The 22,141-nt window shown below is 36.6% G+C and overlaps 1 protein-coding gene across 25 annotated transcripts in view; it reads right to left on the reverse strand.

The window, feature by feature from the left end:
- Positions 1 to 641: 641 nt before the first annotated feature.
- Positions 642 to 22,141, reverse strand: part of LOC127813485 (pentatricopeptide repeat-containing protein At4g17616) — a 105,497-nt gene continuing 83,997 nt past the window's right edge. For 18 of the 25 annotated variants that reach the window (XM_052354476.1, XM_052354471.1, XM_052354473.1 and 15 more), the window contains 3 exons: positions 14,671 to 14,806; positions 10,614 to 10,699; positions 642 to 3,246 (listed from right to left, as the gene is read on the reverse strand). In XM_052354476.1, coding sequence (XP_052210436.1) covers positions 951 to 3,110 — 2,160 coding nt within the window. In that variant the 5' untranslated portion in view covers positions 3,111 to 3,246; positions 10,614 to 10,699; positions 14,671 to 14,806 and the 3' untranslated portion in view covers positions 642 to 950. Of the gene's footprint in view, positions 3,247 to 3,741; positions 4,198 to 10,613; positions 10,700 to 14,670; positions 14,807 to 14,929; positions 15,019 to 22,141 lie in introns of those variants that run through there. The other 7 variants (XM_052354474.1, XM_052354472.1, XM_052354465.1 and 4 more) reach the window with 3 other exon arrangements.

A 22,141-nucleotide genomic window follows, 5' to 3' on the forward strand; every position in this document is an offset into this window, starting at 1 on the left:
TGCTTGTACTTCTGATATTCCAGCTGTTCTATCATTTTGGAAAATTAGTTGGTAACTTTGTGAATAAGTGTTTAAAATTTCTTGAAGTAGCATTTGTTAAAATGAGTTAGATAAATTTATATTAAGATAACTTATCTGTAAAGTCCAAAATAACTTATCCGAAGGGAAAGAGAGATAAATTTATCTAAAAAGTTCACGATAAGAAATCATGCAACTTCTTTTTAGATAAATTTAACAAATACAATGAAAAATATTTTTGTCCAAGATATTTACCATATCTTATTTTTTTCGATCTATATCTTGATTAACAAACGCTACCTGAGTGTATAAATAACATTATAGATAAAAAAGGGTAGGCAAACATATTAGGCAAGGAGTAGAGTAGGTACCACTCCGTGTTGCAACTTACAAGCATATGGATTGCATTCTTGTTTGTGCTTGTCATATTCCTACTATTTCATCACTTTTGAGAGAAAAACAACTAAGTTTTTAGCTTCCAACAAAGCAGAATACCACAACACTAGGATAAGAATTATGCATTTGGAGAAAATCTTGGCATAAGGATATTGCATTACAAAAGAAACCATCTAGAAAAAGCCTTAACAGTGCCAGAATAAAAAAAAAAACAGGGGAAAACACAAAAATCAGAGCAATCAAACTAGGACCACATTCCAATTTGGCAAACATCATAATGTACGCGAACGAATATTTATGTGTATTATCGGGAGACTTTGGGTAGTTAGGCAATCAACAGAAGAAAAAACATAGAATCAAGCTCCGAAAAATTTTGTAGGGTTTATCAATGGAACACCTTGTTCGATAGTTAACAGGGTCTCTACATAAATCAGGCTGTATTTACATGGTTAAAATTGAGATAACGACGTCAAAGGTCAAAAGTAAAGAACCTAGGCTTGGAACAAGCCACAAACCAGAAAACTTTTGAATGAGCTTCAGTGTATCCCAATCCACTTCCTAAATGCTCGAACATGTCCAATTCTCTTGCTTTGAGCCTCAGTTATAGCATTAGATGCTTTTAAACTCCTGTACAGATCTTTATGAAACTTTAGGAACTCAAGCTTAAACATCCATTTGTCAATGTACAAATTCCGTTCCTTCATATAACCAACAACTTCCATCACTGTTCCAAAATAACCACCACGAATAAAACTCAATACTAAGAACTCGTACACATCTCTGTCAACCCAAAGACTTCCATTCTCCATTTTCCTCTTCATGTCCCCCCATAAGGTAGTAATTTCACGATACAGTTCTAGAGAAGAACACCCAGAAATCATATTAAAAAAGGTTTGCAGAGTAGGATGGATTTTCATTTGTTCCATCTTTCTATACGTCCTTAAAGCATCCTCTGTCATTTTAGCTTTCCAGAAAAAGTAGATGGAAGAATTTAACTCATAAACCACAGAAGGCACGGCTTTATCCTCTTCTTCCATTTCTTGGATGACACACTTCATCAAATCTAACCTTCTACTTGAAGTTATTCTTTTTGAAGACAAAGTGGTTGTATCTTCTCTTTTATCAAACCATTTTACATCCAAACCAGCTTTCCTGATTTGTTTTAGCAGTGCCTCTGCTTCCCTAAACATCTTTCTTTCGTTGTAAGCCCTCAATAGCACTGTATACAAATTGGTATCCACAGAAGATCCTGCCAACTCCATGTCATCCAGGATGTCATGAGCATTCTCCAGCCACCCCAAGCTAAGGCAGACATCAATCACATCAGAACACAAACTTTCTTCTAGTGAGCCCACCTCATTCTTAATATTAATCAATAGCTTTGACAGGTCACTAATCCTCCCGCATCTATTATACTGGAGGACAAGCTTGGCTATTCCTTTGTTACTAAGGAGAACTTTCCCATGTTTATACATAATAAACTCCTCCCTAGTTTCCACTTTGAGGGCAGAATCCTTCTGCAGCTGCTCCGGTAATATCTGTATTCTCAACCCTGTGCTCAGATTGTGAGATCCAATCGGGACAAGACAAGGCTTCTGAGGCTCCTTCCAATCTTTTTGACCATGACAAGATTCCCCAAATCGGCACATATCCAAAATGAGTTCTGAAGCAGCATCAACATCATTAAATCTAAAATGTAAGCCTAGCAAACAATCATAGAACTGCCTGTAATGGTAAAGCAGACTATTTGAAACCTGATCAATAAAATCCTTATATTTCTTTAATTCATCCCTCTGGCCATTCATCTCATGCATCTGAGAGATGATAACAATGGTATGTGCATCTGCTATGACACCAGTTTGTGCCAAAAGTTCTACAATCTGTTGGCCCTTCAAAGGTGACCTAAACCTCAAACAAGCATCCAGAACGAGGTTAAAAATCATTGTATTGGGTTTCCTAATCTTTGCAGAAACAAATTTATTTGCACTTAAATATTGAATACGATTACAAAGCTCAATCAATATATTGGAAGCAAGATGTGTCCCAATCTCTGTCTTCACCATATGCAGAATAACCAGTCCCAGTATATTCAACGGAGGCAAACTGCCTTTCTCCAGCATCAGCCTGAGAATCTTGGATGTGGGAACAGGCATTTGAGCTCTTGCCAAGGACAGGGAGAGTTTAGATAGGAAGTCAGACTGAAGCAAATTAGATTTATCTTTAATTGTTAAGAAAACTAAATCACATGCCTTCTGAAGCCACTGAGGATCAGATGAGTATGACAGCTCAATTATCAATCTATTCAAGACAGACTTGCTTGGAGAACCATACAAATTTCTGAAATCATTATAAGCTTCCCATGCCTCGTCAAATTGATGCTCTCTAAGAGAAACTTCAAGCTTTCTGAGCAGAACTATGTGAGATGATCCTTCCCAACAAATGCTTTCTGTCTTACTACTACTTGTGCAGAAATGTAGGAGAGAAGATCTTATATACTGTCTATCGCCTATATCTGAAACAAAAGGCTTCCTGACACTGTAGCTGAGAATATACTCTCTCTCAAAGATCAATCTCAAAGCTGTCTTTTTGGTAATTGAATAGATATGACCCATTGATAAATAACTCCTGGTGAAGCAGGGTTCCAAACGAAATGGTCTTCTTGTGATTGTGCCATTCAGATTTCTAAAAACCATCATAACGTCTTGGTTATAATATGGCTACATGAGCAGCTATTCCATTTCATGATTAACAATCAATTGAACTCCAATTACTATTACATAATTGGTAGCCTTCCAGGTGCCCTTTCTGGACAGGTTCACTGCGAATTGCTACCTGTTTCAAGGAAGTGCAAAACATGTTACATAAGCATTGACCTCAATCTGATCAGTACATCAAATCAATCATGAAATATAACATCATTTAAATCTGTCTCAGATTCTTACTCACTCCAAGAGCATTATTCATTCGTCAATATAGATATATATATATATCATTAGCATATCTATTTTATTTATTTATTATTATTATTATTATTACTACTACTAGTATTCATACTGTTTAAATCGGTAATTTCAGGAGTCAGCTCCTTCAATTCAATCCATTAGGGTTTCACCATAGCAGTTCGAGGGAGTCAAATAATCAGTTCGCTGATAGTCCAAAATTATCCAAAATCCCTCAATCAACGGCAGTAAATCCACGGGTATAGCCACAAGAGAAACCAGAAGGCGAATAACAACAGTACACGTAGCCCGATTGTTCGAAATCATCAACAAGGAATACAAACAGCCAGATCAAAATAAACCCAGGAAACGGAAATTCAAAACTCACCCAAATTTCGGCTGGATCGAGTATCGGCACCTCTTAATCCAGGCAACTCGAACGAATATTCCAACTTATCCTCCAACAGATGAAATCGGGATTTTGGGTCTATACCTGAAGGCGAAGATTTCGCCCAAATCAAAACTATTGTGGGGGACAGTCCTTCCAAAAAGACACTGAACCACCACGACCAGTTCCTCTAGGTGGCGACGATGCCTCCGAGCACCGTGCCGGTCAGAGGAGAGATGACAATGACGGAGAGATTGGCGTTGAAGAGGAAAAAGGGGAAGGATCGGTGAGACGACATTCAACAGGAATGGCAAACTATCGGTGGCTGTTATGGCGGTTCACGGCGGCTTGGAGAACAGAGAGGAGAGACAGTGGTCGACTGGTCGGTGGGGAGCGGTTAAGGCAATGGAGTGGAAGCACGGTAGCGATGGCAGAAGGCGAACTCAGACAAGTGAGGACGACTTGCCGGGGGGGGGGGGGGGATACTCTGCCCGCAACTCAGTTGGGTTGCGGGTCGGGCCTTCTGGAGCGGGAATGTTCTTTCTTTTCCTTTTTTTTTTTTTTTCTAATTTCTTCTTTTCATATCAAATAAATTCGAAAAAAATAAAAAAAAAGTCGTTTTCTTTCAATTTACCCCATTTTAATAATTTCATCTCATAGAGATTGAAATTCCAAAATTTTAAAATATTTTACACATTTTTTCCTTAAAAAATGTTATTAGCACATTATGACTTACACATTAGGCTATACAATTTAATTAAAATGTGTAAAATACTTTTTATTCAAGACGGTGAAATGAGGTGATGAAGCACATGACTGAAATACCCCATCCAAGATGATGAGATACGAAGAGTATTTTTATCATTTGTGATGTATTATATAACCCAAGGGATACCAATAACATAATTTTTTTTTCTTTTGAATCTTTTACATATAATAATTCAGCCATAGAAATTAAAATGTAAATGGAACACTTTGCAAGAATAACAAAAGTATTGGGAAATGCTTATAACATAATCTGTTAATAAATATTTATCATCCAAACTAACAATTGAAGTAACTACCACTCAAATATGTTTTAATAGAAAAATGGCTTGACTACAACTCAGATACATCTTTAAAATCGGGAAATTCTCACATTTATTGAACCCACAAATGACAGTCTGGGCATCCTCGAGTTATATGCTTAAGTTTTCACTCTTACCCTCGTTATATATAATCCTACCAAGCAAGCAAAGGTGCAGAGTGATAATTGTTGTTGAGGGATAAAAAAGTAAATATATAAATGAAAAGGAATTTTGCACCTTTTCAAAAATTAAACTATGGTTAGCAACTTATTGAGAGATTGTATTATCAAATCATAGCATTTAGCTACTATATGTATGTGGTGTGAATGGCTAACTAGAGATATTCAATCCATCCAAAAATAAAATTGGCAAAAATTTAATATCAAAGACGAAACTAATTAAAGGGAGGACCGAACCAAACCGGACCGATCCCATTAATATAACTTTTCAAACTGTTACATGTAAATTCAACTATGTATGTAGTGTATGCAAATACATACAACAGTGCATGTGTTGTTGTATGTATATGTACAGTGCATACATTTATACAACAATACACACAACGTTGCATGTACAAAGTATGTATTGTTATGCATTTGTAGAGCAATGTTTTTTTTTTTTTTTTTCTGTAAATAATTTGTAGAGCAATGTTAAACACACACACACACACATATATATAGTATTTTTAATAATGTTATTTGTACAGATAGGTTTTTATAGGTGGGTTTACAGATGGCTTGAAGGACCATTTTGCTTCTTTTTCTCATTTCTCAATGACCATTTTGCCCCTTTCCCCTCCAGTAACCTCTCATCTCTCTCCTCTTCCTCTCGTGCGCCACTATCATCGCCACATCCTCGCTATTGCAACCGACCATTTCATGGCCATTTTTCGTCGCATCAACAAGAGGCGAGTCGATTGCTGAAAGATACAGTGGTGATGAGGCGAGGTGGCAAGACGATAAAGGTGAGGTTGCAACAACAAGAAGAGGCAAGGCGGCGAGGTCGTAGTGGTGAAATGAGATGAGGCGGCGGTGAAAGCAGAAGAGGTGGTTGACGCTAAGAACAATGGCGAGTGGTTGGTCACAGCAACGAGGGAAGGGGATAGAGAAAGGGGTGAGCAAAAATCACGATATTTTGATGTCAAAATATCACGATATATCGCCCAGTATACTCACATGTCAAATTCTCCTCTATACAAATAGCACGACTCTAGTAATTTATTCAATTTTTGGTCCAAAATTAGAATTGGACCGAACTAGAATGAAAAAAAAAAAAAAATAGGGCCAAAAGGCTAGTTTATCTTTAAAAAAATAGTGAAATTCACTATATTTCAAAATATAGTGAAATTCTTTATAAGAAACCCTATATTTTAAAAGGGTAAAAGCAAATACTTGAATAAGAAATCATTTACCAAAAAGAGAAAAAGAAACCCAAAATAGAAAGCAACCGTCTAGTATGCCGACACAAACCACAAATTAAGTCGTGAAAGAATCCACCAACAAGATATTATAGCTAGCAAAGTTGAACTTAAATGAGCATATCACTCTTAGGGTTTATAGCCATAATTTCTATTACAGCCTATAGAAGCACAATTTAACTAAGAGGCTGTTTGGCTTACCGTTTTTAATTGTAGTTTTTAAGTTAATTAGTCGTTAGCATAAAAATTGTGTAGTGTTTAAGTTAATAACGTATTTGGATAAATATGTTTTTAATCTGTCAGTTAATAATTATATATTTGGTTTATAAAAGCTAATAAGTTATCAAAATTGACAAAAAGACTAAAATAGATATGATGTTAAATAATATAAATAAAATTTATAAAAATAGTAATTTTTATAAAAAAATTAATTTTTAAATATTAGATAAATTATACATACTTATTAAAAAATATATTAATATAATATATATATCTTTTATTTTTTTCTTAAAAATATTACTATTAATATATATACAATACACATATATATACACTTACAGGTGTATAATATATATATATATATATTGTATATACTCTGGCTTACAGGTCGGGGATGCCATCGGCGATGGAGGAGGAGGCGGTGATCAAGGCTGGAGGCGGCACCTGATGGTGACGGCGGTAATGAAGAATGGTCGATGATGCTCGGCAACTTGTGGCGACAGATCTGGAACCAGATCCAATGATGGTGCGACCTGGTTATGCAACGATGGCAAGACCTAGTTATGCAGCGATAACGCGACCAACATTTCGGCTGCTTGTGGCGGCCCAGCTGGACGACGGAGACCTAGTTATGGAGGAAGGGCGATGGCGGCGGCGGCAGCGGTAGTAATGGCTAAAGCAAAGAGAAGATGATGGAGTAGGGTAGAATAATCTTTTACTTGGTAAACGTGGTAGCGTTTTGTGCAAAAGCTTGGGGGGTACTAGGTTTTCTCAAACGCTATTATAGTAATATTTAAGCTACTTAACGTTTAAGCTAATTTGGGTTGCCAAACACTTTATTCAACAATGCTGCTTAGCTTAAACGCTGCTTATGCAGCTTATAAGCGGTTAAACCGCTAAGCCAAACAACCTCTAAATGAGGAGAGTTGAAAGTTTAGCCATTATGTAAAAATAAAAAATAAGTTTACAGTATTTTATGTTATCTTCTTGATTATTGCATATTCAGTATTTTAAACTCACTACTAATTTCAATGTTATTTTGAATAAAATAATTATTTTTTAAATTTTCATAGAGGCATCATATTCTCATATTCATAGATATGAGAATATTTTATGTTATTTTCTCGATTGTTGTATGTTCAGTATTTCAAACTCACTAGTAATTTCAAAGCTAATTTGAAGAAAATAATCAATTTTTGAATTTTTCACATAAACAACTGATCATATTCTTATCATCTTCTCTTGAAGCGCTTGGATACATGTTTAAATATCCTGAATTAGGTAATGAATCATCCGATGACCCCGTCAAAGCGATTTTCGTGCATATGATCAAATATGCATAACTTCCAATACCCATTATGATAAACAATGTTGTTTATTGTTTATCAAATAAACTTATATCATTTGGTTTAAGATAAAACGCCAATCACCCATTAATAAATAATGTTTATCTTAGTTTATCCATCAACTCATAAAAGGTAATGACATGACCATATATGCACGGATGTAGTTAGAAATGGGTTTTAACATAATAGTTGTAAATTTTCACATCATACTATAAATGCATGCATTTAGGGTCGTGTGCAATTTATGCTAATTAAATAGTCTAATGAATAATAAAATGTAAATTGTAGGGTGTTAGTGCAATTTGAATAAAAATAAGGTTATATGCAAAGATAATCAAACATATAGGGTTTAAACGTAACATCCTAATTTTTAGGATGTAGAAGTGTCACCTAGGAAACTTTTAAAAGTTTCTTAAACTGCACTTGCACCATTTTTCTTTTCCCACAACACTATAAGGGCCTGTTTGATTGCAAGTATGGAACTTACATAGAAATAAAAATAAGTGTTTGATTGAATTAGAAGTGTTTTATTCGGGCCTGTTTGATTGCAAGTATGAAACTTACATAGAAATAAAATAAGTGTTTGATTGAATTAGAAGTGTTTTATTCTCTAGGTCCTGATTAAACTTATTTACATGAAAATTATCAATTAGAAGTGTTTGATTGAATTTTATTTTCTATGCAATTTCTTCCTCAAACCCACCCCGTCTTCTCCCTGCTTTCTCTTATATCTCTCTTTCTCTCTCTCTCCCCCTGCCTCCCAAACCCATTTCTTCGCCTTGCCATTCTCCATATTGCCACCATCGCTGGAGAATTGAGAGATCTAGCAGCACGAGACCATGCTGCCTTGCCTTCTCCCATTGCCTTCATCGCTGGAACAAGCATCGCCACCATCGCTGCCTTCTCCTATCAGGACTTGGAGAATAAAAATGCGCCAGAGGAAGGAGATGCGGTCGATGAGGCGTCCGTCAATCGAATTTTCGACTCTAAGGAGGTGCCGCCATGAAAGGACCAACTCATTTTCAAAGCCTTCGTGGTAAGCTACCTAGATCTCTCTCCCCCCTCCCAAACCCAGTTCTTCTCCCTGCCTTCCCCCATCGCCACCGGTGCCGGTTGCAGTGGCCATTGTTGCCGCTGCCATTTTCGTTGCCCATCGTCGATGGACGCTGCAACTACCGATGGCCGATCTTTACTGGTCGTGGCTGCCATCATCGACCGCCCTTCCCTTCCTCCTCGTGACCCTCGGCCGCGCTTCCCTTCCTCCTCATGACCGCCGGCCACGCTTCCCCTCTTCTTCTCCTTTGTGTTTCCCCTTTTCTTTTTCTTCCCTGGAATTTCTTTTCCAAGCACCCCCCATAAGAATTGATTTTCCAACAAAAATGGGAATTGGGGGTCACGTGAGCAAAAGTGAGAATTAGAATTACCTAGAAAATATGGCTAATCAAACACCACCAAAACTAGAATTTACATGGAAAATGGCTATTTTCATGAGAAAAGTATGCAATCAAACACACTCTAATAGTCGTTGTTTGTTGAATTCATGTCATTGCCAGTGTTCTCTATTAAGGATTGCCATCAACCATTACCTTTTGCCCAAAACCTCTATAAAATCGGTTGTCGTAGTGCATTTTGCCTCAGTCATTGTCTATCATAGCCTTCCATCATCCCTTAACTTTAATTGTCAATAACATCCTCTTACCATCGATTCTTTATAGGCCCTTCATCACTAGTTCTCGTAGCCTCTTACCATTCCTCATCATTTAACCTTATTCTATCATTTATTGTAGCCTTCTACCATTCGTAAACCCCCATCATTAAAGTATTTTTTCTTTATCATTAGATCCTCAATGTTGTGATGCCATTTCCATCGAGCCTTCAACAGTAGGCATTGACATTGCCTCTCTTTTCCATCGAGCCTTCAACGGTAGGCATTGACATTGCCTCTTAGACGCTTCTTTACCCACGATCACCATCAATTTCATTTTAGGATAAAACTATTTGTACAGAAGGGGGTGTTTAGAAAACTTTACAAAATAATGAAATGACCAAATTACCCCTTTGATAAATGACCCAAAACACACTCTCTCTCTTGCTCGCCTATCCCTCGTCGCTTGCTGATGGCCGCCGCCCATTGCACCTCGGATGGTTTGGGTGGTCGTTAGTTGCTGGAGGTTGTAGTGGTGAGACGGCGGAGACGAGGCGACAAGACACAGAGGCGAGACTACGAGAAGTGACGAGGTTGTAGCGACGATAGGAGGCGAAGTGACGGCGAGAGCAGGCGAGGACGAGGCAGACGACAAGAGAGAGGAGAGAGAGAGAATGTGGTGAACAAATCGCGATATATCACGCATTTAAAGGGTTCTGTGAACCCATTCTGTACAAATGGCGTGATTCTTTCATTTTATCCTTGTCAACCCTTTACCATTATGAGATACATGGTTTAACTTGACATTACTTGTTTATATTAAATTGTGTGAATAATATGGTTAAATTACAAGGTATTTAAAAATTATAAATTATAAGATAAAAGATAAACCTAACCAACTGAAAGTAAATTAAAACCAAAGATAAAGTCAATTTCAAAACAAAAGATAAAGTCAATCTAATCAAAAGATAATCTAATATAAAAGTCAAACCTAAACTAATATCTAATTAATCAAACAACATATCTTAACATCCCCTCAAATTGAAGTTCTATCAATTTGCTAACAAGAACGGAAAGAATGGAATCACAAACTTACAAGAATAAATTAAGCACCCCACTATCATTGAAGAATATAATGTTGCTGAACAAAGTAGGAGCTACCTAAAAAAAGTAGTTACCTTATTTATTTCCTTTACTCTACCCTGGGGTCAATTGGTGAAAGATGGTCGTGATGGGACGTTACCCAAAAAAAAATAGCAATTACCTAAGAACAAAGAAACAACACCTAATAATTAAAAAAGTTGATCCAAATATAAGATATCCAAAAACATAATGTAATTCACACATTCATAAAAAACTACACGTGTGAAGTTTAGAACACCAAAATACAAAATTTAGGACAAATATTTGGCTTCCATTGCTATAGAATGTATAGGATTTAAGCTAGAAAAACTTCTTATCATTTCTATACTCCGAGGTTACTAATGAGATTCACTATTCTTTTTAGGTGTGTATATAAAGAGCAAAGAGGGCCTAACCTTTTTATAATGACAAAATAAAATCTTAATAGGTCCGATCATCACAAGCCACAACCAAGTTATTCAACCCATATTATCTCCCTCTACATTGACCTAGAAAATATCATATCGACCGAATAGCTACTTAAAGATCACTATGTATTTTATGGACTCTTTATATGTTTCGATCAAACCATTATTTTATCAACTTGTTTATAAAATCATAAAAATATATCAATTAATGGTACCATGAATTTAGAAAATACTCAACATTCTCTCGTTTGGACAATATTAATTGATGTTTTTTAATAATTAATGAAAAATACTCTTAGATTGATTACTCATTCTATATGTGGCAAAAAAAAAAAAAAAAAAGGTTAGTTTGATGAAACTACATCTTTAAAAATAAAATCTGGTCTAATTGAATTTCTAATGTTGAACCATGATAGTTTTCATGTTCTTTATTGACACTCAACCTTTCATAATTACAAACATCATACACTAGATTTGTCGATGATGTACCCTAATGCTAGATTGAAATGACGTATAAGCGGACGTATAAATACATTTAATGTATCTTTATATATATATATTAATAAAGGGAAGTTTTGCATCATTAATTACTCTCCAGTTTATTATATGATTGAGTCCCTAAATTTCTTATTAGAGATTCTTATTATTAAAGTGTTAAGAATATGTGACAAGAATCTCTGGTAACGAGATGTCTTAAATGTTCTTGCTCCTTATATTATTCAGATGAGGACTCTAATTAATCGATTACGGACTAACACGTAATTTACTATCTTGATTAGTATGAAATAATAATGATTAAGGGTGACGATTTACATATCGCATAGCATGCGATACTTATGGTAAACTTGTAGGTGGTTGTTAGAAAACAAAACACTAAATACGATACCGATAATTGATCACATGATATGATGGATAATGATCTTGTTATCAAGTTGTGATTGTATAACTAATTTTTTGACTTAAAGTGACACAGTTATCTTGTGTATTATTATGTGAAATTTGCTAATGCATCAAACACATTCAATTGCGAGGTGGGGACGTTTATTTATTTATGTGATTTCGTATTCTTGGTGCATGGAGACAAGTGTTCACGAATAGGATTCCTCACCCTCATTAAGTTGGGACGAACATTCTATGTGGTCACCGTTAGTGTGAAGGGAAAGTCTTTAGTCAAGACAATATGATTAATTAGGAAATAATTTCTTGAGTTATCATTTAGTCAGGCTGTTGAGATCGGACACATAGTTACTGAGCTTGTAAGTTTATCATACTATGACTCTTACTTAGTCGAGACGTTGAGTGATGAAAAAATTGTATTGCACGGTAATCATCAACTGTAAGAAGTTCACTTGAAATTAGACTCCATTCTCTTCTATATTGTTCTAGGCCATACCTAGGCGCCAGTCAGGGTCTTTTAGAACGTCTCGAGAACATGGAAAGATTCTCGAGATGTGTCGAAGTATTCAACCAACGTTAAAAGAATTAATAATAATTATATATTTGAATTTTGTTTTAAGGTGAAAGTTGTGATATGGAATTTAAATTTGACTGTGATTGGAATACATCTGCAATTAAATATTTCTTCTTAGCTTATTAAGATTGATCTTCATGGCTCATCTTTTGATTAAAATGTAAATTTATTTAAATCTTTTTTTTTTTTGTGTACATCTATAGATAAGTGATAAATTTATAAACAAGTATCTAATATTCTGAAATTAATAGCAGCTATATTACTATTGTAGTAGTAATATCATTATAGTGATATTTGTTCTTCTTACTCGTGATTTTTCTCAATTTGAGTTTTTCACTTTAAAATTATGTGTTCTTTTGTGTGATTGATGGTTTGATTGTGATTTATTTTTTTTATCCTAAATCCTAATAGTATCACTATTCTTCTCAATTGACTTAGGAGGTTCATCAACTTGAAAAGGTAAGTCTGGATTATGCATAACCAAAAGGCAAATTCTACATCCTTTTTTCTACTCTTAAAATTTGACCCAATCAAAACTTAATTGGTACCAAGATTGTTCTTCACCAAGAATCATATTGTTTAGGACAGAGATACAACCATATTAGTGAATGGGTCCATATATGGGCATCAACATGTGCTATATAACTAAAAGGTCTCAGTGTATCATTGAACACATCCTCTTCGGGTAGAGAACACAAGATGCAAATGAGTACTTTTCACATCTAAATAAGAAGATTCTTGATTTTTGAAAAGGTTTTCCCCTTGGGCAGATAAACCCCTTTTAAACTGATATATCCCATTTCCAAAAGCCTTTATGTCCTTAACCAAAATCATCTCACATAATTCACGCATTGTGGGTTTGATACCACTTGTAATTCATACATTCATAAAAAATTGTACATGCCAAGTTTAGAACAAAGTCACATAATTTATGGCATACCTTTGCCCTCCATTGTTGTAGAACCCATTGGATTTAGTCTAGAAACTTCGTATTTTTTCCCTATTTGGTGATTGTTGATAAGATTTACTATTTGTTTTTTTATGTGTGTGTATAAAGCGAAAAGATGACTTAGTCATTTTATAATGACAAAATAAAACTCTAACGGATCGACTCATCATAAGCCACAACCAGATTTTTCAACCCACATTAACCCAAAATATGTCACATTGGTCCAATAACATAAAGATCAGATATACTTTATGGGCTCTCTGTGTGTTTCAATCAAACTATTATTCTATCAACCTATTTTACAAAACCATAAAAATAGATCAATTGAAGGTAGCCAATTTTGGAAAATATTCTACCACATAAGACTTCCAATAGTTTTTTAACAACCAAGAAGACACAATAGGGATCCAAAATAAAAATACCTTTAATGGTATCAGAATACCAGGAAGCCAAAACAACAATCAAAGACAGGAATTCTTGTAGTGGTATCATATTACCATGAATTTGGAGTAGGGATTAATAAGAGAATTTCGATAAGGGTATCGAAACACCAAATTAGGGATCAAATGAGGAGAATATGCCATAAATCAAGGGGGCAATTGAAAATATTAAAAGACTAAGGGAATAAGTGAGAAGAGGATGCTGCAATTAATTGAAAACTAAGGACACTTAACTAAAGTTGAGTTTCTTTTCTTGAAGTTATGAGGTTGAATGGCAAGATGGAGGGTTGATGGCAAGGGAGGCAGGTGGAAGAAGCGTGGTGCAGTGATTGGGCAGGGACGGTGCGATGTAAAGGTGCCTAAATGATCAGGGCAATCTGGGCTGAACGAAGAACTAGTCTGGCGGCAAAGTAGGGAAGACGACTCTGGCGAGGAGGGACAAAGAGCATTGGGTATCTCCAACAATTTAAAGTAGCAACACTTAGGATAGAGAAGTGAATGGGTCTAAAGGTTTACATGGAGGTTATGGGCTTTGGGGAAGGAAATCTTGAGAGAGAAATTATTTTGAAAATTTTCTCATGTTATCTTATCATGGCTTTGTGGCTTCATGTTGTTGTATAAATAGGACCAATACAGATATGTCGATGTCCCACGTTGACAATGCACTCTGTATCCGCATTGCACAATCATACATAATTATATCATCTCTGTGTTTATATAACTGTATTGAGCATATACGTTTAGGAAACATAATACATTTCACTAACCTTTTCTTAATGCATTCTATAGTGAGCACATAGTGTAATAGATCTATATATTTCTAACCTGCTTCTGAGCGATCTCATGTAATGTCAAAACTGGTGGTATCCTCGGCTTGCTGGTCTTCAGCGTCTCTTTGAATGCCCCTCTTATAAACTAACATCTTCCCAGAAACATGCCTTCTTCTTTCTTCGTCCCATCTCTGAAATGTAGATGCATGTTATTCTTTTTTCAAAAACGCGAGGTTCTTCAAAAGGATAGAAACATATTATATGAGCAGCAACATATTAAACTAATTTAACAAAAATATTATATTTACACGCACTCTTAATTATTCACCCACTGTGAAATATGATCAGCGAGTCTGGTTGTCTTCCAAAGATGATTTGTTAGGGACTGTCAAAATCTCACCTCCTGTAAAAACATCCTGGACAATCTGTATTTGTGACATGAAGATTAAATTACACAGCTAATGTGGTGGTTTAGGAACATATAATTAAGATGGATAATAATCTCTGAGTGAGATTCAGAGATTATGTAGCCAACCCCACATAGTGAGATAACGGCTGGATATATTGTTGTTGTTGTAATAATCTCTGAGTGACATATAAAATCCAATCATGATTGGCTTGTTTTATGTATTTCATACCTCACTACCCCCAATTGTGATTTGTCAAGTTGGTCTATATTCATTGTGATCTTCGTGGATTTGGTTCTACGTATATACCTGGTTGCAACTAACCTAGCAAATCGGGGCCCTAATATTGACTCGATCCAAGTAAAATAGTTGAAGAAAAAAAAAAATTCCTTTTGGTTACTAAAAATTATAATCAACGTTTTTGTTGGCGGAAAAGATTTAAAAGAAGATAAAGATCAGTCAAAGCAAGTCCTAAAAAATAGGAAATGATCTAGCTGCATTATCTCCTAAATTTTAGGAGAGATTTCAGAGAAAAATTCTCTAACTTAATATGTTGTATTTTGTATTTCTAATTCCTAGTTTTTAGGAGATAGATGATAGAATTCTCTTGTATTTAAAGACATGGTGTATTCATAAAAATAGAAGTTCCGTTTGTAAAGTTTTCTGCTAATATAGAAAACTTAGAAATCCTATTCCTTCAAGGATTTCTTCATGGTATCAGAGCCATGTCTCTAAATCTCTTCTAAGCCTTCGTTTGCTCAACCTTCATTGTTGATCTAGCTCTTCTGGTTTATTTAAGTTCCGACTGCACTGCTGCTTCAACCATTCTGTTCGGTTCCTGCCTTGATTGCAATAGTCCTCTTCATCTCTTCCTCCAACCATGTCTGAAACATCTGAGAAAGACCCGTCATCTTTAGAAGGACCCAATATGAGTGATACTCCGATAGGAAGTTTGGTCACTGGGGACTTACCAGAGCTATACCAATCTTATCGGTTGGATGGGCGCAACTACCTACAGTGGGCTCCATTGGTGAAAACCTTCCTGAAGGGTAAAGGGAAGCTGCATCACCTAACCGATCCAGGCTTTACATCATGGGATATTGAGGATTCCATGATCATGTCATGGCTATGGAATTCTATGTAGCCTGAGGTTAGTAGAAATTACATGTTTTTGTCTAATGCTAAGGATGTATGGGAGACTGTTAGGCGTACATACTCAAAAGTTTAGGATGCTTCGATTATCTTCGAGATTAAGATGAAATTGAGTAGCACTAAACAAGGATCACTAACGATTACTGAGTATTACAACAAGATGAATGGTTTATGGTTGGAACTTGATCATTATCAAGACATTAAGATGGTATGTGGAAAAGATACAGAAACTCTACACTCGATTCTTGAAATGGATAGAGTTGTGGAAATCTTGGCAAGACTTAACCTTGAATATGACCAGGTAAGGGTTCAGATACTTGGAAGGGAAAGGCTGCCATCTCTTAATGAGATTTTTGTAGTTGTCCGCAATGAAGAAAATAGGAGAGTTGCAATGCTAGGGGAGATCCACTCTGAAGGATCTGCAATGCTGACTAATAAAGGAGAGAGGATGCAACCCAAACTGCAACTAGGAAGAGCTGATGAAGAAGTGTCACGGTTTAAAGAAGGAGGAAAAACTGATGGACAGTCTCGGCCACAATGTAAGGAGAATTTATGGTGCACTTACTATAAAAAACCAAGGCATACCCATGAAACTTGTTTTAAGTTACATGGGAAGGAAACAGTCCTTCAAAAGATAGGGGGATTTCAAAATATGCTTGCTCGAAATTAGGCCTATCTTTCAAACAAACAGGAAGAGAGAGTCGAAAAGACTAACACAGCGAATGGAATGGAACTAAATCAACTAAATGCTGATGAAATCAGCAAGCTTAAGCAGTTTTTACAAACAATTCAGGATGGTTCGTGTTCCACTGCTCAATTAGGTATTAAACTAGGTGATTGTTTCAATTTCTATTCTTTAACAGCCTCTAATATCATTAGGGATGATACATGGATTCTAGACTCAGGTGCAACGGACCATATGTCCCATAATATTACTGTCTTTGATTCCTACAAATCCCTTCTGACTCCTAAACAAATTGTTATTGCCAATGGCACATCCATTCCCATCAAAGGACAAGGTAAAGTCACTCTTAACCCTAATTTTTCTGTCAACCAAGTCCTTCATGTTCTAAATTTGTCAACCAACCTGCTTTCTATCCATCAACTTACAAAGGATTTAAATTGCCGTGGTATTTTCTCTCCTCATTCTTGTGAATTTCAGGACTTGGCAACGGGGAAGATGATTGGTGCAGTTGAGGAGAAGAATGGACTATATGTTCTAAACCGAAGGACCTTATTACCCGCCCTAGCATGCACATCTCAATCTTAGCCATTGCATGCTAAAATCTGGTTTCACCATTATCGGCTGGGCCATCCACCTTTTTCTTTGTTAAAAATAATGTTTCCTCAATTATTTCAGCAAGTAGATCTTAGTACTTTGTATTGTGATGTATGTGAAATTTCCAAACACCATCAAGTTTCATATCCTATTAGTAATACAAGGTCTTCACACCCTTTTGCATTAGTTCATTCCGATGTTTGAGGGCTATCTAGGACTCCTAATTGTTCGGGAGTTACGTGGTTCATCTCTTTTATAGATGATTGCACTCAAATGACTTGGATCTTTCTTTTAAAAGATAAAGCTGCTATTAGCATGATCTTGCCTCAATTTTATTCAATGATCTTAACTCAATTTGGATCCTCTATTCAAAGGTTTAGGATTGATAATGCAAGGGATTATTTTAATCATCACTTGCATCATTTCTTTAATGAAAAAGGAGTTACTCATGAATCTTCCTGCATCAACACTCCACAACAAAATAGAGTGGCTGAAAGAAAGATGAGACATCTCCTAAATGTCATTAGAACTCTCCTTCATCATTCCAATGTCCCTAAAACTTTTTGGGGAGAAGCAATCCTCACTGCAGCTTATCTCATTAATCGAGTGCCCTCCAAACTTCTTGGCTATAACAATCCTTTCCAATGTCTCATCTCTCACTTTCCTCATCTTAGCTTGCATACACCTCTTCCTCTTAGGATCTTTGGATGTGTTGCCTTTGTCCACGTACCTCAACAGGCTCGAGACAAGCTAGATCCTAAGGCTCTTCGCTGCATTTTCCTTGGCTACTCCCCTACTCAAAAAGGCTATAAATGTTATCATCCTCCTACTAGAAAATTCTTTGTTTCTAAAGATGTAACCTTTGTGGAATCTCAATCCTTCTCCATTTCTACTCACCTTGGTCTCCAGAGGGAGAAACACTTGAATGCTGACCAAGGTTTGCCTGATCTAGGCCTTCCAGCACTAGCTACTGAAATTCCAGCCACTATCCCCATTGTTCCTACTATTGTTCCTGATATTCCAGTAATTCCAACCACTACCTCTACTCTTCCTGAAATTCCAGCTTTTGTTCCAGCCTCCCAAAAAGTACCCTGCTGAGAGTGAGCTACTTCAATACCCAAGAAGTACTTCAACTTATCCAACTCCTTAATTTCGAATTCCTTTAATAAACACTGCTTTAGGCTTTCCATTCTCTCTAAATTATCAACTGTCACGATGATATCATCCACATAAACAAGAAAAATTGTAATGCCCCGCTTTCCTGGGCGCGTTATAATTTGGGACAATAATATTTTTTTTTTCCTTTCAAACTAATCCTAAATCACATCATTCCTCGAATCCGTCCCAGAATTCCCCTACATTAATCTCAAAAGATAATCATTATACATATTAAATGCGGAAGCAATGATCGAAACCTGATATCTTAACATTAATCATAAAATCATCATTCCCTAAAATGTTCAGAATTCAAAATAGCATAACTTAAATACAGGGGCTACGTTACATACATTTCATTTATCATGCACTATGCTAAGTGTCATTTCATGCCTCATTCATCCTCGTATCTGCTACACTTTTCATCTGGAACGTTTGAATATTCCAAGGGCAAACCCCAAATTAGATGATGAATCATCTAAGTAAGGGTACAGAAAACATATTTCATGTATGAATGCAATGTCTTACTCATCGTAGGTGTCAACTGCACCCCTCATGCTACCTACCATTTTTGCGGCCACCTCTTTCGAAACCGGGGTGTATGGGTGCACCCTTGGTAAGGTAGCGGTGCCAATTCATGCTACCTACCATTTTTGCGGCCACCTCTTTCGAAACCGGGGTGTATGGGTGCACCCTTGGTAAGGTAGCGGTGCCAATTCATACTCCCTATGGCCACAATGCGCGTGATCAATGATATTAATATGTACATATGCATTTCATAGCATGTCATGTATGCAGTCTACGTGATGGATACATATCCGAGCATGTCAATATGATGAAAGCATTTTCGAGAAACATAAATCACTTACAAACCAAGCATTTTCCATAAAACTAGGTCAAGTTGGGAAGTACCACTTACCTTCTTAAGCTTATCGGGCTACCTCAATATCCATGTCTTGCCTCAAAATGAGTGTATCGCCTCAATTTGCGTGCCAACCTCAAAATTCGCACAAGTCACTTCAACTTTAAGCCTCAAAGTATCCTAATCACCATATTTGATTAAATAAGCATTAAAATCTATTTTCTATAATTTCTTGTATTTTCTTTATTTTTCTCCCTATTTCTTCTTATTTTTCCTCAATAAATCCAAATTAAATATTTCTCAATTATTTCCTTGAATATTTCACTATGAAAATTCATAAAATAATATTCTTGAATTTCTAGAATTTTCTAGGAAATTTTACTCACCTTAACTTAGCTTCTTCGGCTTCCTCGGTATGCGTGCCATAACCTTGAAACGCGTGACTGAACCGCTTTCTTACCCAAAATCTCCGAAAAATTACTAAATCCCCAAATCCTATTTTTTAGGATTTTTCTAACATTGTTTCTATTTTTTCCCCCATTTTTTTCCTTTTCTTTTCTTTTCTTCTTTTTTTTCTTCTCTTCTTCCTCTCTCCTCCTCTTTCTTCTTCTTCCTCCTCTTCCCGCCTACGCGCGACCCGCCATGCCCGCAGCCACCCACGTGCCGCCGCCTCCCTTGTTGCCCACTGGCGCCTACACCGGCCGCACCGCGCTCACCGCCGCGAGCTGCCATCGCGGCAGCCTCCCTTGCCTCGCGACCGACCGCAGAGCTTGCGGCTAGCTTTGGCAGCATTCGACCTCGCCGGCCGTCGCTTCAGCCTCAACCGAGCTTCGCCACCACGCGCATTAGGCCCTAGCTCGTTGCTTGCAACTCTGCCTTGCACTCCAGTTGCCATGGCAGCCCCTACTCCACTCGAACTTGCGACCATGGCCGCTCGCTGCTGCTGGCGATTTGCTCCAGTCGCCCTCGGCCTTCCTTGCGGCTCCTCGAACTCTCTTCCATCTCTTTCATCTCTTGGCCGAGGCTCTCACGAGCTCCCTACCATTTCCTTTGCTGCTTCCCTCAATCTGTCCACTCCTATTTATAATCAATTCACCCTCGTCTCACGCTTGCTTGCCCGTACCTTCTTTGCATGAGAATCACTCAATTTACAAGAATCGACCATCACGTTGCCGGGCATGGAGATATGGAGATTTGCAGAGATGTGATTGATTGTTGTAGGGCATGGCCAATGCACGCCCATATTTATATATATATAATTATATATTACACTAATAAATTACTAAAGAAAATTACATATAAACCCTAATTTTCTTCTTAATTTCACTCGAGCAATTTCTTTATTGCAACAATGTTCTTAAACATCAAATTAATTTGCATCTCAATACCGAAAACGCAAAATTAATAACTTGAAGCTTAGTTAGAAAGGACGATTTCGCCCCAGTGTCCTCACCGGGCCATCGATTCATCTTGAAACCACTAAAGGGTTAATCTTTACGTAAAACCAGAGCCCCCTTAGGGTTCCGTTGATTTTTCGAGAGCCTCCTACAATGATTCGATTTTGCAGCCTAAATGACAGCTACATTTTAGCTGTACCAAAAACTGTTCCCGATCTGATTTCTTTTGATATCATAAATCCTTTCTCAGAACGCTCATCAAGATCATATAATTTTTTTTAGATAATTTCACCCTGAGGCATTCCCTGCAGTCGATTCGGTACTTATAACTACTATTAAGCCAATTTTTCGGTATTCTACTTATTGAAATTACGTGGCAACCTCATACGAACATGGGGTATTACAAAAATAGTAATTCTTCCAGCAACTTAATGCCTTATAAATAATGTATGATCTCCATGGCTTTGTTTGTATCCCAATTTGAGCATGGCTTTGGTAAATTTTCCAAACCAAGCCCTTGGAGATTGCTCATACAGGGATTTATTTAACTTACGCACCACATCTTTGTCCTTTGTTTGACTCACTTCCGGTGGACCTCCATATAAATTTCTTCCTCTAGATCTCCATGTAGAAAGGTATTTTTTTACATCAAATTGCTATAATTTCCAATTAAGATTAGCAACTAGGGATAGCAATATCCTTATGGTATTCATTTTTGCAACTGGAGCAAAAGTTTCAAGGTAATCCACACAATAGGTTTGAGTATAATCCTTAGCAACCAACCTTACATTGTACCTTTCTAATGATCCATCTGAGTTGTACTTAACAGTGAATATCCACCTACATCCTACTGATTTTTTTCCTTTAGGCAATGTCATTAGATCCCATATCTTGTTTTTTTCAAGTGCCTGCATCTCTACTCTCATGGTTTCTCTCCAATTCTCATTACTTAATGCCTCAGATACTATTTTTGGAATAGGAATTGAGCTAATGTTGGTGAGAAAGGTTTTGTGACTAGGAGACAAGTGTTTACAAGGCATAAATAAGTGCATGGGGTGTTTTTGGAATAGGAATTGAGCTAATGTTGGTGAGAAAGGTTTTGTGATTGGGAGACAAGTGTTTATAGGACATAAATAAGTGCATGGGGTGTTGTGTACATGTTCTGGTCCCTTTGCGAGTGGCAATAGGTAGGTCAATATCAGCTGAATTAGGAAAATCAGAAACATGCTCAATTGCAATAGGGTAAATGATAGTAGAAGTAGTTACCTCAGCTT

The sequence above is a fragment of the Diospyros lotus genome, chromosome 11, assembly GCF_014633365.1.
Source record: "Diospyros lotus cultivar Yz01 chromosome 11, ASM1463336v1, whole genome shotgun sequence".
Classification (NCBI taxonomy): Eukaryota; Viridiplantae; Streptophyta; class Magnoliopsida; order Ericales; family Ebenaceae; genus Diospyros; species Diospyros lotus.